The following is a 17,430-nucleotide window of genomic DNA, read 5'->3' on the forward strand; positions in this document are numbered from 1 at the left end:
CACCACTTCCCACCTGGGTGGCTTTGAACTGTTATCCTCAGATCTCAGCCTCCTGAGTAGCTAGGATGACAGGCATGAACCACTGGCACCCAGCCTGACCAAATATTTTAACTCCGCCTTTATATCACTGGACAGGTCCCATTTCTGAGTTGTTACATATCACAGTACAATTTAAGTGCAACAGTTTACCCAGCATAGGAAAGCCCAAACAGAGGCTTATACTGAGCAGGAGGCACCAACAGTCTGAATAAGCACCATCATCATTATAAACAATGATGATGCATTCACTTCCAGTCCCTTGTCCTTTTGGCATCTCTCAGCTTCTAGAGAAAGCTCTGCACTGGTCCCCAGGTGGGAAGGGTTGCTGTTTCTCTTTCTCCCCGAGCCTTTAGTTATCCTCATCCTCTTGAAGGTTTTCTCCAGAGGTTCCTGGAGATTGGATGCATTTTCTCTTTATTTCTGGGTTTTCATTTCAGGGTAGGTAGATAGATGTCTGCTGAACCTGTGCACCCACAGGAATAACTATCACCCCATACTTTGACAGTTCTGAGTCTCTAGTTATTACCAATGTCATCCTTACATCGTATAGGTTGAGGTGAAGACGCAATTTTTCAGGTCTTTCCAAAGTTTATCTGCTGCTGAAGTATTGGATGGAAAAAGTAAATTTTCAAAATTAAGGGTATAGAATGCCATTGCTATCTGTTCTTTGGGGTTCTAGTGACCAAGCCTATCTCCTCCCCCCCCCCTTTTTTTTTTTCGTCAGTCCTGGGGCCTAAACTCAGTTCCTGGGTACTGACCCTGTGCTCTTCAGCTCAAAGCTAGCGCTCTACCACTTGAGCTACAGCGCCACATCCACCTTTTCCTGAGTAGTTTATGGAACATAAGACTCCCACAGACTTTCTGCCCAAGGATGGCTTTCAACTGTGATCCTCAGATCTCAGCCTTTTGAGTAGCTAGGATTACAAGTGTGAACCACCAGCATCCGACTTGAAGTGAATGTTAAGTAGTTCTAATTTTCCCTTTTCCACTATGAAATAAATAGTTTGGATAACTTTTCTTTCCATGTCCTCATTTTAAAGGCCATTCCCATTGCTAATTTGCATTTAAGTTCACACCTTTGAAACCTAGAACCACTGGGCAGCACCCATTTCTCTCCTGGCCATCTGGAATTTAAACCTGACACTTTTTTTTTCTGTAGTCTCAGTTATCACGTAGAAAACCTTTAAACTCAAATAGCATAGTTTTTCTTTAAATGTAGGAATCACTTACCAAGAATCCAGACTTAATAAACTAAGGATCTCAGAACAAGCTTGTTCTTCCCAATTTGTATCTAATTGCAAAATAGCATTGAAACCAAATTATATTATACAGATTAACCCTTTTTACTTTTTAATTCTCCTTTTGAAGGTTTTAATACATCCCAAGGGGCAGTTTTTAGGAATGGTAATCACATTGCCTACATTACTATTACTTTTTAGTGGCTGACTGAAAGGGAAAGAGAGAAGCATCTATATGAAATTGGCATAAAGTATGAAGTATTGGTATTGTGGCTGGTAAGGTGGCTCAGTGGTAGAGTGCTTGCCTTGCATGCATGAGACCCTGGGTTCAATTCCTCAGCACCACATAAGCAGAAAAAGCCAGTAGTGGAGCTGTGGCTCAAGTGTTGAGTGCTAGCCTTGAGGTGAAGAGCTGAGGGACAGTGCCCAGGCCCAGAGTTCAGGCCCCACAACTGACAGAAACAAAAAAAAAAAAAGAAAGAAATGAAATATTGTAATTATAGTTCATTACTTTTAACCTTATTTAAATCACAGCCAATGTGGCTGCATGTCAGCTTTACTAATAAATTCTTTATCTTATAGATTTAAGACATACTCATATCATCACACACTTACTTGAATCTTAGGTGGTTAGTCTTATTCATTTCTATATTTTGAAATGAACATTTAAGACAAGTCTTACCTCCCAAATGCTTTTCTCAGCTCAAGGAAACTTTCTTTGGTTTTTGGTGTTGTGTTTGTTTGTTTTTGTCGGTCATGGGGCCTGAACTCTAGGTCTCTGTGCTATCTCTGAGTTCTTCAGCTCAAGGATAGTGTTCTACCACTTGAGCCACACCACCACTTCTGGCTTTTTCTGCTTATATGGTGCACAGGAATCAAACCCAGGGCCTCATGCATGCAAGGCAAGCACTCTAGCACTGAACCACCTTCCCAGAACTGTTTTTTTTACACCATCATGACAGATTTTAAGCAGTAAAATACTAGATTATTTTGAACATTTTCACATACACTTACACTCATACTTATGTACAAGAGTTTTAAAGCTCAATTAGATTATAAAAACGAAAGTTGGCCATGTGCTTGTGGCTCAAACCTGTAATCCTAGCTACTCAGGAGGCTGAGATTGAAGATCGAGGTTCAAAGCCAGCACAGGCAGGAAAGTCCATGAGACTCTTACCTCCAATTAACAATCAGGAAACTGGAAGTGGCACAGTGGCTACCTGTGAGCTGAAGAGAACAGGGACAATGCTCAGGCCCAAAGTTCAAGCCCGGAATTCCAATGGCAAAGTGATATTATTTTGTCCAATATGATAAAACTGTGTGGTCAGTATTAGGCAGACAACACAAAGCAAACTATGAGGCAAAATACAAACACAATAAATAACATTTTTCACAGCTATTTGAGAAATAGATGACAAAGAACAGAAAATGTATAGACAATTTTGTTAGCAAGGCATATTAGTATACAAATGGATCTTTGAACATGTCTGAGGCTTCTAGTCTTCAGGGTCTGTAAAGAAATCGGGCAAAAAGAGGGAACTCTTCCTAAATCAATTTACAGATGTAAGAGAAGTTTATAGAAGGGTCTGGCAACCTCCATCCTACCACAAGAGGGTTATTTAACTTGTACAAGGCTCTGAATTTGTTAGAAGTTCTTACCTTTTGAACGATTTCTTTTTATCCCATTTTTTGCACATCTAAGACGTTTTAAGATATATTATGGTGGGTCCCATTATGGCTGCAGCAGAGGAGCCAATGTCATTACAGACTTCAATATGATTTGTAACATTGCCGTTTGCAGCCTTGATGGAGTGTAAACATTTGGACACCAAATTAGCATTCTTAAATGGTATATATTTGGAGAAGTTAGTCTCTTAACTCAGTTTGCACTTACACTTTTATGAAGATTATCTTTAACCAGGCTCTGAAATCAACCAAAGGTTCCAGGCCTCCTTGCCTGCTATGTACAGAGGTGATAGCTGTTTATCCTGGCTGGCTTACCTCTTCCCTGTTCTGATTCCTGATCAATCACTTCATTTTTGCCCAGTACCTGTAGGACCACTCCCAGTCTGGTAAGCTGGTCCTCCTCAGTTACTATGGGAGGGTAGAAACGTTGATTTTTTTTTTTTTTTGGTCAGTCCTGGGGCTTGAACTCTGGGCCGTGGCACTGTCCCTCAGATCTTCAACTCAAGGCTAGTGCTCTACCACTTGAGCCACAGTGCTGCTTCTGGCTTTTTCTGCTTATGTGGTCCTGAGGAATTGAACCCAGGGCCTCATGGATGAAAGGCAAGCACCCTACCACTGAGCCACCTTCCCAGCCCCAAGAATATCTATGGTGGGTTTTTTTGTTTGTGTGTTAGTTGTACTTTTTGTCGGTCATGGGGACCTGTTGATTTTTCAAAGCCTGTAGATGAGCTTCCTCACTCACCACATTTCAAATTATAGCTATTGACTGGGCATTAGGCAGGCTTTGGTCACATTTTCCCAGTCAGGAGTGGAAGAGAGATCGCCTCTCAGGGGGACCCCATCACACCTGAGAGAGTGTGATGACATCACAGCCTAGGTCTCATGGGGTCACAGCCCAGGCCCTGGGTGGATATCTGGTTGGACACCCACATAATGCCCTGTGAGACATTCATGTCCTGTAGGATCCGGACTGCTGGGTCTGGCACAAAAATGTCAGTAAGAAATGTACGTATGTGAATGCATCAAGCACCATGTTATTCAAGTGTTTGCTAGTCCTGAGACTTGAACTCAGGGCCTGGGCACTGTCCCTCAGTTTTTCGCTCAAGGCTCACACTCTACCACCCGAGCCAGAGCTCCACTTCCAGTGCTCTGCCTTGGAACCTCCAGGCCTGCGCCCCCATTCCCTCCTCCTGTCTACAACATAGGGACCATATAGTAGCTCCGTTATTGAAGACCTGTGGCTAAAACAGTAGAGCGCCAGGCAATTAAACCCAAGTATCCACAGAGAAATGGCTGCATCATCCAAACTAGGTTAAGAGATCAAAATGGAATATTACTCAGTGTTGAAAATACAGACAACTCAGACCCATGGGAAGCACATAACACAAGACTGGCATTAACAAAACCTGTGCATTAACTGTAACCTCTCATGTAACTGTAATCTCTCTGTCCAGTATCTTTACAATAAAATTAAATTTAAGAAAATTAGCACTGGGAAGTTGGCTCAGTGGTAGAGTGCTTGCCTCATATGAGTGAGGCCCCGGATTCAATTCCTTACCATCGCATACACAGAAAAAGCCAGAAGTGGCGCTATGGCTCAAGTGGTAGCATGCTAGCCTTGAGCAAAAGAAGCTCAGGAATAACACCTTGACTCAGAGTTCAAGCCCAGGACTGGAAGAGAAAAAAAAAAAAAGCCAAGCACCAGTGGCACACACCTGTAATCCGAGCCAATCAGGAAGTGAGGATCAAAGTTGGAAGCCAGCCCAAGAAGCAAAGACCAAGAGACTCTTATCTCCGAGAAGACAAGAAGTGGAGCTGTGGCTAAAGAAGTTGAGCACTAATATTAAGCACAAAAACACAGAGATAGTGCCCAGGCCCTGAGTTCTAGTCCCAGGAATGCAAAAAAATGGCTTTATCTTCCAGAGAGAATATCCCTCGTCCAGGGTACAGCCTACACCAAGCACAAGCCCAAACATTTCCCAGTGCAATGCTATCTAGATTTGCTCGCTCTTGAACATCATAGACATGGTTCCTGGGGGTTGGGAAGGTGACAGAGTGGTAGAGCATTTGCCTCACATTTATGAGGTCCTTGGTTCAATCCTCAGCACTACATAAACAGAAAAGTCCGGAAGTGGTGCTGTGGATTAACAACACTTGAGCTAAAGAACTGAGAGACCCAGGGCCAGTTCAACCCCCTTGAACAACTACAAAAGAAAGGAAACAAGAAAGGAAGGAAGGAATAAAGAAAGGAAGGAAGGAAGGATGGAAGGATGGAAGGAAAGAAAGAAAGGAAGGAAGGAAGGAGAGATATCAGTCTCTGTGGAGTGAACACACACACACACACACACACACACACACACACACACACACACACACACACTCACTCCATCCCCATAAAGTTACAGAAGTATTTGTTGTTTGTCAAATCTGCAAGGTCAGGATAAAGGAAAGAAGTCTGAGAAACTGTCCCTGCATCCAGGGGCTTGAGGAATCATGGAGACCCATGACTTGAGGGATCATGGCTGCCATCCTGGAGTGGAGAGAGATCCTAGGTGAAACAGAGGAAATTGGAAGGACAAACCAAAGAGGAATCTTGGCAAAGATCTTGGAGTGATATTAGTAGATTGAACTTGGGGTGTTGATCCAGAAGTCCAGCCCTTCCCTCCCAGCGATTTTTTCTCATATCCTACACTTCTTCACAAAATAAAGGATTGGTGTATTAAAAAATATTTGTTAATCGTATACCCTAGCCTATTTCCTCTTGTATTTCTGGTTTTCTGCCATGAACTGTAGATCAGGTGAGCACAGTTCACCCTTTGCATGATTTAACATTTGCCCAATAAAAACCCCTGGGGACAATTACAGGGGTTTATTTATTACCAGCTCACCTTAGTTGATGATAGTCTTCACCATCCAGACTCAGCCACCACTTCCAGGGTAGCAGTGCCACTGGTCTGGGACCAAGAGCCAGACACCCAAGACTCTGCCATGGCTCAGGACTACGTGTGGTACCAGGGCATTCCTTTCCCTGTTGTGGATTACTACCCTGAACGCATAAAAGCAGTCCACGAGGAGCTGGTGCTGAAGGACGAAGACATCATCACAATGACCTACCCCAAATCAGGTGAGCAGAGGGAGCTGTGGCTGCGTGGGAAAAGCCAGAGCTGTGGCCTCACTCCCAACTGTGTTCCACGTAGGAATGGTGTAGTAGCTCATTATTGAAGACCTGTGGCCCTGTGGTATTGTGAGAGTCTTGAGTGCAACAGCTCGCAGACAGCGCCCAGGCCCTGTTCAATCTCCAGTGTTGGCAGCACAGTATTTTAAATAGGCTTTTTGGAGGTGCTCCATAGTTCATAAAATGAAAAGGATGATTTTCAGGTTACCAGGAGAAAAAGCATGATCTCAAATAGAACAATCATGATATGCCATAGTTAGGACCTGGAAAACTTGGGGTAAACACAAGGCACTGACAGGCCAGGGAGCCTGTGTGAAGGGGCACGGGGAGTGGGGAGGGAGCTCTGAGGGCACACTGCAAGGGAAATGTGCTGAAAACCACAGCCAGTGGGGGCACTGCAGGATTTCAACAACAGCTGACAGCTGCATTAAACCCAAATATCCACAGAGAAATGGCTGCACAATCCCAAACAAGTTGAGAGATCAAAGTGGAATATTATACACTGTTGAAAATGCAGACAGCTCAGGAAAGGATCCATCACATGCTTCCCAGGGGACCATGCAGAGGCAGGCAGGCACAGTAGAATGATGGTTACAAGGTTTATTACAGGAGCCATTTCTCCCCCAGAGAGAGAGCTCATGACCACCTCCACTATCTAGCAGCAGCAGGGGCTGGGGGTAGGAAGTGAGGTAGGTGGGAGCTCAGATGGGTCTGGGTGGAGAGAGGGAGGGGCCAGCTGTATGGCAAGATCTCCAGGACAGGGAGCAGCTCAGAAATGGGTGGAACTGAGGACCAAAGGTGAGCATAATGCTTCCTACTTAGACCCATGCTCTACTATTACCAGGACATTTTGCCATTTGAAACCACATGAGTCAAGGCCATAGAACAAAAAAAAAAAAACTGTGTACTATTGCACTCAGATACAAGGCCCAGACCTGCCAAAGTGCTGGTGTGATAATACAATCATGGGGGTCAAGGCAGGTGGCAAGAATATCAATATTCAGTTGTCATGGACAGTGTAGACATAGATGACAAAATACTGGCATTAAATGAGCTATGATTAAAATACACTAAACAGGGGCTAGGAAGGTGGCTCAGTGGTAGAGTGCTTGCCTTGCATGCCTGAGGCCCTGGATTACATTCCTCAGCACCACATAAGTAAAAGGAAAAGAGCCAGAAGTGGCGTTATGGCTCAAGTGGTACAGTGCTAGCCTTGAGCTACAAGCTGAGGGAGAGCACCCAGGACCAGAGTTCAGGACCCAGGACAGGATGCAAAAATAAGTACTTAAATAAACAAACAAAAAAATAACTAAAAAATAAATGAATAAAACACTCTAAACCCTACTTATCCATACCAGATTGCATGCCTGAAAAAGTTTATATCCCTAAGGTCTATGTTACATATGCTTTAACATTATATATGTGTGTGGTGCATGTATGTATATGTGTGTGTGTATATATATATATATGTGTGTGTGTAATATTGTGTATTCACATAGAATTGTGTGACCTCTGCTTTTCTTTCTGCCCCAGGAACCCATTGGTTGATTGAGATTCTCTCTCTGATTCACACCAAGGGGGATCCCAACTGGGTTCGATCTGTGCCCATATATGTTCGTTCCCCATGGATTGAGAATGAAAGTGGATACAAATTCACAGTGGAGAGGAAGGAGGGTCCCCCCCTCATCACCTCCCACCTCCCCATCCAACTCTTCCCCAAGTCTTTCTTCACTTCCAAGGCCAAGGTCAGTGCTCAGTGCCCAATAACTGTTCCATCAAGGCCTTTTCCTCTTAAAAATGCACATAGCCAGCAGGTCTGGCATTCTCCCTCTGTAGTTCATGGAGGACCCCAGACTCTCCTTCATGAATTCAGGGTCCTCAGACCAAACCAGAATCCAAGATGTGGACCATGGCTGTGTAATCCCTGCCAGATGAACTGGATGACTAACTGAAAGACTAACCAAACTGTGTTTTAAGTGGATACCAATGCCTCATGCAGTCGTCCCAGCTAAACAGGAGGCTGAGATCTAAGGAAAGATTACAAAACAGTCCAGGTAGGAAAGGCCAGGTGATTCTTATCTCTGATGACCTATCAAAAACAAAGGCAGAAATAGAGCAGCAGCTCAAGTGGTAAAGCACCAGCCTGAGCACAAAAACACAGGGACAGCACCTAGGCCCTGAGTACAACCACCAGCCATGACAAAAAGGAAATAAAAGAAAAGAAAAAGATAGTTCAGGTTGTGTGGTTTCAATGTCATGTGACCTGGTTTCAGTCATCTGACTCTGAAGGCTGTGCAGTGAATAGATCACACTAGGAGCCTTTGTCCTGCTTCACGAACCTAGGCCAAACCAGACACGATGCACACTCTTCCCTGGTGAAATGCTACCTAGATTTGTTCCTGAACGCCATAGAAATGGGCGCCTGTGCTGTGAAATCTCTGTTGTTGTATCATTTCAGGTCCCTCCTTCAATGGATTCTTGTTGTTTTGTTTTTGTGCCACTCCTGGGACTTGAACTCACAGCTGTCCCTGAGCTATTGTACTCAAAGCTGTTATTCTACCAGTTTGCGCCATATCTCCCCTTCAGGTTTTCAGGTAGTTAATTGGAGATGGGTGTCTCATGAGCTGTTCTGCCTGGGTTAGCTTCAAACTATGATCCTCAGATCTGAACTGTCTGAGTAGCTGTGGTGACAGGTGAGAGCCACCCATGCCCAGATGTTTCAATGATGTTTATAGAATAATTCATAAATCTGCAGCCAGCAAAGGCTAACCAGCGTCTGATCTTCTGTGCTTTCTACTTAAATATCCCAGATATGTTTAGGAAATGCATTGTCCCACCATTGTTTTATTTCTGGCAAAGTGATTGGATTGTAGGAACTCTGAGAAGTATTTCACAAACTAATGCACAACCAAAAGATCAACACATACTTCAATGTTGGAGCAAAAATGGCTAGAATTTCTCTGAACACAAAGAGTACAAAAAATGATGGGAATATTGTTTAATTCTCTCCTTTCTCCCTTGAAGATGATCTATGTCATCAGAAATCCTAAGGATGTCCTTATATCTGGTTATTATTTCCGGCGTCTTACAAATCTGGCTAAGAAACCAGAGTCACTGGAACAATATTTTGAATGGTTCTTGCAAGGATATGGTGAGTAAACAGTGAGTGAATGGAGAAGGATTTAAACCTCTTTGAGTGTCCCCTCCCTCCAAGGTCTCCTTTAAATCTCACCATCTGTGGGTCCAATGCTTCCTCATCCCAGAACTCACATTGGCTAAAGGCAGCACCAGACTTCTCCCATGAAGGAAGGTCCCAAGGTGTTTTGAGCCCCTGGAGCTTCCGTAGCCATGGAGGACCCACCTGTGTGCTCTACTCCCAGATGTTGGCTCACAGCTTCTCACTGGCTTCCCACACAACCCAACTCTACCTTCCATACATATATTTATGTTTTAAAATCGTTTTGCTGTCCTTGTCAGAGTTTCTCACTTGAAGTTAGGATTGCTCTGTGTCTAGTCATGCAAAAGTTCTGGGTCATTCCTCATGCTTGTAATTTTGTCACTTCTCCATGGTTCTGTCAGGGGTCCATGGCCTGAGTTGGGTATGAAGGGTGGGGGGACCCCACATCTGTGCTCTATGTACCTCATCATCTGGTGTCTCAGGCCCTCTGGGTTTAGCTTCACAACCTGTAGAAGCGCCTGATGAGCTGTTTCTCCCCTGATTCAACATCTCTTACCACTTGGATCTATAGTCAGGGATGGTGGATCACGCCTTTAATCTCAGCTACTCAGGAGCTGAGAGCTGAGGGACAGAGTTGGAAGCCAACCCAGGCAGAAAGTCCTTGAGGTTCTCATACCTACTCAATCATCATGATGCAGGGACTGAAGGTGTGGCTCAAGTGGTAGAGAGGAGTGTAGAAACCGAGGGACAGTGCTCTGGCCCTGATTTCAAGCAAAGATGTTTCAAGTAGAATAAAGCACACCAAGGCCTCTGCAGACTGACCTGCTGGGAGCCGTGGGCAGGGATGGAAGGTGCCTCATGTGCGTGTGTCACAGCTCAGGCCTTGGACTCAGACTTGTGCTCAGTTGTGCAAGTGATGGATCTGGGCCAAGCTTGCATGGAATGCCCTCAGCCTGAGTTCTGTGAGGGCCTGTGGAGCTCTTTATTCTGGTCAGAGGTTTTGGTGTGGCCTTTGGTGACCTGCTCCAGATGGGACAAAGGTTGTACTACAGGAAAAAATTGCTTAGAAATCCATATCCTGGCTCCACAGTGCTTGTGTTTGCTCTCTTTCCCTCTCCCTCCCTATCCCTTCCTTCCCCCTCTCTCCCAGTCATGGAGCTTGAACTCTGGGCCTGGGTGCTGTCCCTAAGCTCTTTAGCTCAAGGCGAGCACTCTACCACTTGAGCCACAGCGCCACTTCTGGTTTTTATTATGGTTCATTGGCGATAAGAGTCTCATGGACTTTCTTGCCCAAGGCTGGTTTGAACAGTGTTCCTCAAATCTCAGTGTCCTAAGTAGCTAGGATGACAGGCGTGAGCCACCAGTACTCCGCAGTGCTCTCTCTTTGAGACTATAAAGAGGCAGGACTTATTTCTCAGTTACACCCTGTGAAGGTGACAGGGACCAAAGCGATCAGTGCTGAAACCACCATGCAGATCGGGAATGGTGGAGACTTTTCACAATGCCACACTGTTCCCCCTGCAGTACCTTATGGGTCATGGTTTGATCACGTCCGAGGCTGGATGTCCATGAGGGAAAAGGAGAACGTGCTGGTCCTCAGTTATGAGCAGATGAAAAAGGTAACCATTGATTTTACATGTACCCCACCACTGCCCTCTCCACCCATTCTACCATCTCTCCTGCTCCTCCACTATCTTCTTCCCCAGTATCCTCCCTCTAGTCTCCATCCCACCTTCTATGTCAACTTTCTACATCCTGTTGTGTGTTATTCCTTCCTGCATTCCTCTCATGCTCTTTTTCTTCCTTTTTTTTTTTTTTTTTTTGTTTCAAGATGGAGTCATGAACTCAGTACCTGATGTTTTGATTTTGGGTTGGTACTCTACCCACTGAGTCACACCCCCAACTTCACAGGCCACCCATCCTTGCTTCTACCAGTACCTTCTTCTGTTTCTGTCTTCTCCTGCTCCCTCCTCCTCAGTCATGCTCTCTGTTGTCCCCTCTCATACCCGAGCCATGTTTTTCTCTCCTTAGGACACAAGGAGCATGGTAGAGAGGATCTGTGGGTTCCTGGGAAAGGCACTGGAACCGCGAGAGCTGGACTTGGTCCTGGAGAACAGTTCCTTCCAGGCAATGAAGGAGAACAAGATGACCAGCTTCCCTGATGTCCCAGAGTGGATTGTTCCCGCTGGTTTCAAAATCACCAGGAAAGGTATGGAAATGTCCTAGGGAAGGAGGTGCTGGAAGCCAGGGAAAGAAATCTGCTCTCCAACCACACACTCCTGGCCAGGGATCAGCCAGGAACAGGCTGGCTGTTCACTTCCAGCTTCTGTTAAAACAAAGTAAACTGGAGGTGGAGCTGGGGTTCAAACGCCAAGCCTTCAGCCAAAGAAGCTCAAGATCAGTGCCCAGGCCCAGACTTTAAGTCCTACAAAAGACAAACAAGTAATGTAATAGTAAGTGGATCTGAAAAGAAAACAAAGTGTAAGTAATAGCTGGGTGTCCATGGCTCAGGCCTGTAATCCTAGCTGCTCAGGAACCTGAGATCTGAGCATCACAGTTCAAATTCAGATAGAGTAGCATAGTCCAGGAGATTCCTTCTCTCCAGTTAACTACCAAAAAAACAGAAAATGGAGTTTTGGATCAAGTAGTAGAGCATGAGGTTTGAGCAGAAATTAACTCCCAAATAGAACCTAGGCACTGTGTTCAAACTCCTGTATAGACACACACTTGCACACACATGCACACATGTACACACACCTAACTCTATTATATAAAAACTCTATTCAACTTCCTATTAAATAAAAATGCTATTGTGTGACAATGAGACCACATCCTGAGCTTCCTGATTCCCACACATATGGGGAGGATGTGCCCCTCTGGTGGCAGGGGGCAGAACTTGAGAGGAGTGCACTGGACATGGAGCGTGGTGGCTGTCTGTGGCCTCAACCTCAGGGCAGGCAGAAGGCAGAAGGGACACCAGGGGACAGGGCCTTCCTGCCCTGACCCAGTCTGGTGTCATTGTTTTTCCACGGCCTAGGTATCACGGGGGACTGGAAGAACCACTTCACCCCAGCCCAGACCCAAGCCTTCGAGGAAAAATTCCGGGAGAAGATGGCGGGACTTCCTCCCGAGCTGTTCTCGTGGAACTAAGCCCAGATTTAGCTCCTTGTGTGTTGGGATGAAGACTTGTGTCCCCACTTATGAAGGTGACAGGACTGGGCGGAGGTCATAGCATTAGTCTGTCACTCAATCAGGAGGTCTGACTTTGCCTGTCACATCTTTAGTGCAATTACCAGGAAGGGTGGCAGCCACATGCAGGTGAGGAACACAAAGGGACCCGTGTGTGTTCTTGCAGAAATAAATGGAGCCACGGCACCGAGTGCTGACAAACATGCCTTAGTGTTCTGTTTAGCAAAGATGACCTGGGTGAAAGGTTGCGGAGGTCCCTCAGGTGGGGACAGTGGGCTGCCCACCGCAGGAGGTTGCCTGAGAGTTTGCTGGATGTCCTGGGGAAGGGGTTGTCTTCCCCCCAATTGATCTTGAGTGGAAGCTCTGTCCCAACTTGGCACAACATGGGACGAGGCTGGAACAGAAACCAGGTCCTGAAATTGAGGTTTGGGGCACCAGGAGCCTGAAGCCTTTTGCCAGCTTCCGGTGCCCTGAGTCCATTTGACAAGGTATTTATTGAGTAGGGCACAGGGCTGTATGTGTACAAAGTGAGATCACAATTTCCTGACATCACAAGCACCAATACTACAAAACAATCTTAATCACAAGCACCCATTGTGTGGTATCATCTCCCTCAAGTGATAAATAACTCCTTTATCTTAAGCAGCAGGTGTGAGCAGCAAATGACTTAGAGTTCACATAGATTTTTGTCTATCCCAAAGATCCCAGATGGTCTGATGTGGAATTAACCTACACTCAAGAAAGAAATCTGAAGTCCTATCAATCCAGAAGGGATTGACCTTTCCAGGAAGCTCTCAGGATTCTAAGAGTTCATGTTCAGAGGAGGCCTTCCATCCTCCCAATCCTTTCTGCTCTCACAGCTTAGCATTTGGGGGCTCTCACAATCCCCCCTTTTCCTATGATTTCAGAAAGCATAATTCTCATTTCTGTTTGAGCTAGCGTATGCTGCATGCTAGAAGATAAATATTGAAATAGACAGGAGGCTAGCAGGATAATCCATAAAATAGAGGATCTTGGGCCCAGAAAAGGCATCTCATGCATGCAAGGAGAGCACTGTAGCACTGAACCACCTTCCCAGACCTGTCTTTTTTTACACCATCATGACAGATTTTAAGCACTAAAACACAAGATTATTTTGAATGGTTTCGCATATATTTACACTCATACTTATGTACTAGAGTTTTTTTTTGCCATTTTTTGTGTTGGTTTTTTTTTTTGTTTTGTGTCCGGTTTTGGGCCCTGAATTCTGGGTCTAGGCACTGTCCCTCAGCTCTGTAGCTCAAGTTTAGTGATCTACCACTTGAGCCACAGCGCCACTTCCGGGTTTTTTCTTTTTGCTCATGTGGTGCTGAGGAATCGAACCCAGGGCCCCAGGCATGAAAGGCAAGCACTCTACCACAATGCCACCTTCCCTGCCCCTATGTACAAGAGTTCTAATGCTCAATTAGATTATAAAAATGAAATTTGGCCATGTGCCTGTGGCTCACAGCTGTAGTCCTAGCTACTCAGGAGGCTGAGACTGTAGATCCAGGTTCAAATCCAGCCCAGGCAGGAAAGTCCATGAGACTCTTATCTCCAATTAACAACCAAGAAACTGGAAATGGCACAGTGGTTAGCCTTGAGCTGAAGAGAACAGAGACAATGCTCAGGCCCAAAGTTCAAACCCTATGACTGACAAAAGAAATATATATATATATATATATAGGCAATAGATTCTTTTGGAATTCCAATCGCAAAGTACCATTGTTTTGTCCGATATGATAAAACTGTATGGTCAGTGTTAGACAGACAACACAAAGCCAACTATGAGGCAAAATACAAACACAATAAATAACATTTTTCACAGCTATTTGAGAAATAGATGACAAAGAACAGAAAATGTTTAGACAAGTTTGTTAGCAAGGTATATTAGTATACAAATGGATCTTTGAACATGTCCGAGGCTTCTAGTCTTCAGGGTCTGTAAAGAAAATTGGGCAAAAAGAGAGAACTCTTCCTAAATCAATTTATAGATGTAAGAGAAGTTTATAGAAGGTTCTGGCAACCTCCATCCTATCCCAAGAGGGTTATTTAACTTGTACAAGGCTCTGAATTTGTTAGGAGTTCTTACCTTTTGAACAATTCCTTTGTATGTATCCCATTTTTTTCACATCTAAAAAATTTTAAGACATTTTATGGTGGACCCCATCGTGGGTGCAGCAGAGGAGCCAATGTCATTACAGACTTCAATAAGATTTGTAACACCGCCGTTTGCAGACTCGATGGAGTGTAAATCTTTGGACACTAAATTAGCATCCTTAAATGGTATATATTTGGAGAAGTTAGTCTCTTAACTCAGTTTGCAGTTACAGTTTTATGAAGATTATCTTTAACAGGGCTCTGAAAACAACCAAGGTTACAGGCCTCCTTGCCTGCTATGTACAGAGGTGATAGCTGTTTATCCTGGCTGGGTTACCTCTTCCCTGTTCTGATACCTGATCAATCACGTCATTTTTGCCCAGTACCTGTAGGACCACTCCCAGTCTGGTAAGCTGGTCCTCCTCAGTTACTATGGGAGGGTAGACACATTGATTTTTTTTTTTTTGGTCAGTCCTAGGGCTTGAACTCTGGGCCGTGGCACTGTCCCTTAGATCTTCAACTCAAAGCTAGCGCTCTACTGCTTCAGCCACAGTGCTGCTTCTGGATTTTTCTGCTTATGTGGTTCTGAGGAATTGAACCCAGGGCCTCATGTATACAAGGCAAGCACCCTACCACTGAGCCACCTTCCCAGCCCCAAGAATATCTATGGTGGTTTTATGTCTGTGTGTTTGTTGTTCTATTTGTCAGTCATGGGGACGTGTTGATTTTTCAAAGCCTGGAGATGAGCTTCCTCACTCACCACATTTCAAATTGTAGCTATTGACTGGGCTTTAGGCAGGTTTTGGTCAAGTTTTCCTAATCAGGAGTGGAAGAGAGATCGCCTCTCAGGGGACCCCATCACACCTGAGAGAGTGTGATGACATCACAGCCTAGGTCTCACGGGGTCACAGCACAGGCCCTGGGTGGATATGTGCATGGTCACCACCCCCATAATGCCCTGTGAGTCATTCATGTCCTGTGGGTTCCAGACTGCTGGGTATTGCCCAAAAATGTCAGTAGAAATGTAAGTATGGGAATGCATATTCAAGTGTTTGCTGGTCCTGAGACTTGAACTCAAGGCCTGGGCACTGTCCCTCAGTTTTTCCCTCAAGGCTCACACTCTACCACCCGAGCCAGAGCTCCACTTCCAGTGCTCAGCCTTGGAACCTCCAGGCCTGCAGCCCCCATTCCCTCCTGCTGCCTACAACATAGGGACCATATAGAAGCTCCGTTATTGAAGACCTGTGGCTAACATGGTAGAGCACCAGGAAATTAACCCCAAATATCCACAGAGAAATGGCTGCATCATCCAAACCAGGTTAAGAGATCAAAATGGAATATTGCTCAGTGTTGAAAATGCAGACAACTCAGACCCATGGGAAGCACATAACACAAGAGTGGCATTAACAAAATCCTGAGCATTCCCTTACTCATGTAACTGCAACCTCTCTGTCCAGTCTCTTTACAATAAAATTAAATTTTAAAAAATTAGTACTAGGGGTTGGGAAGATGGCTCAGTGTTGGAGTGCATGCCTTGCATGCCTGAGGCCCTGGGTTCGATTTCTCAGCACTACATAAGCAAAAAGAAAAAAGCCGGAAGTGGTGCTGTGGCTCAAGTGGTAGAACGCTAGCCTTGAGCTGAAGAGCTTAGGGACAGTGCCCAGGCCCAGAGTTCAGGCCTCACAACCGGACCCAAAAAAAAAAAAAATTAGCGCTGGGAAGGTAGCTCAAATTGGAGAGTGCTTGCCTCATGTGAGTGAGGCCCTGGATTCAATTCCTTACCATCATGTAAACAGAAAAAGCCAGAAGTGGCGCTAAGACTCAAGTGGTAGAGTGCTAGCCTTGAGCAAAAGAAGCTCAGGAATAGCACCTTGACCCAGAGTTCAAGTCCAGGACTGGAAGAGAAATTTAAAAAGTCCAAGCACCAGTGGCACACACCTGTAATCCCAGCTAATCAGGTAGTGAGGATCAAAGTTGGAAGCTAGCCCAGGCAGCAAAGTCCAAGAGACTCTTATCTCCAACAAGACAAGAAATGGAGGTGTGGCTAAAGGGGTAGAGCACTAATATTAAGCACAAAAACACAGGGACATTGCCCAGGCCCTGAGTTCAAGTCCCAGGTAGGCAAAAAAAAAAAGTCTTTATCCTCCAGAGAGAATATCCCACATCCCAGGTAAAGCCCACATCAGGCTGCAATGCCAACTCCAGTGGAGTCTGCTTAGCATGGGAAACCATCTATCAGACCTAAGAAAGGGGCTTCAGAGACCTATCTCTGAGTTTTGGGACTTCACCAAAGTCTACCTCAGAGAATGGGGCTTTACAGAGACCTATCTCCAAGTTTTGGGACTTCACCGAAGTCTACCTCGGAAAATAGGGCTTCTAAGAGGCCTACTCCTGGAAAAAGGCTGGCAAGCCCCTGGGAAAGATGTGTTTCTGTCCCTGCTTTTCTTTTCTTCACTGTATAAGAGTGCCTATTAATCTTTTACTGTTTCTGATGCTCATTGTACTTACTCATGCTCAATGTTCCCTTATTCAAAGCTCTTTCTTAAGAGTGTTGACGACTCCAACATCTGATGAGTGTCTTAAAAATATGACTAACTCACCAGAGTTAAGTGCTACCCTGAAAGCCCCTCTTATGGAGGCTAGTAGACAAGCCATAAGCAAATATAAAAATATTGGGGGTTTCACGAAGTCACTTCAGCAGAAGGAATTGTTAGTAAGAGATTTACAAGAAGCTGTAGGTGTGGCTAGAACAGAAAGAATGTATGGCAATTGCTGAGATAACTACTTAGGAGAAAGAACTTCCTGTT

At 45.0% G+C, this 17,430-nt stretch overlaps 1 protein-coding gene across 1 annotated transcript; it reads left to right on the plus strand.

Moving 5' to 3' along the window:
* The first annotated feature begins 5,951 nt into the window (after positions 1-5,951).
* On the plus strand, positions 5,952-12,466 carry LOC138812573 (sulfotransferase 2A1-like). The gene is made up of 6 exons (XM_070000538.1): positions 5,952-6,087; positions 7,672-7,883; positions 9,163-9,289; positions 10,841-10,935; positions 11,348-11,525; positions 12,354-12,466. The coding sequence occupies exons 1-6, from the start codon at positions 5,952-5,954 to the stop codon at positions 12,464-12,466; spliced, it is 861 nt and encodes a 286-aa protein (XP_069856639.1).
* The last annotated feature ends 4,964 nt before the right edge of the window (positions 12,467-17,430 follow it).

This window comes from Dipodomys merriami, unplaced genomic scaffold, assembly GCF_024711535.1.
Source record: "Dipodomys merriami isolate MVZ:Mamm:240054 unplaced genomic scaffold, mDipMer1.0.p SCAF_57, whole genome shotgun sequence".
NCBI lineage: Eukaryota > Metazoa > Chordata > Mammalia > Rodentia > Heteromyidae > Dipodomys > Dipodomys merriami.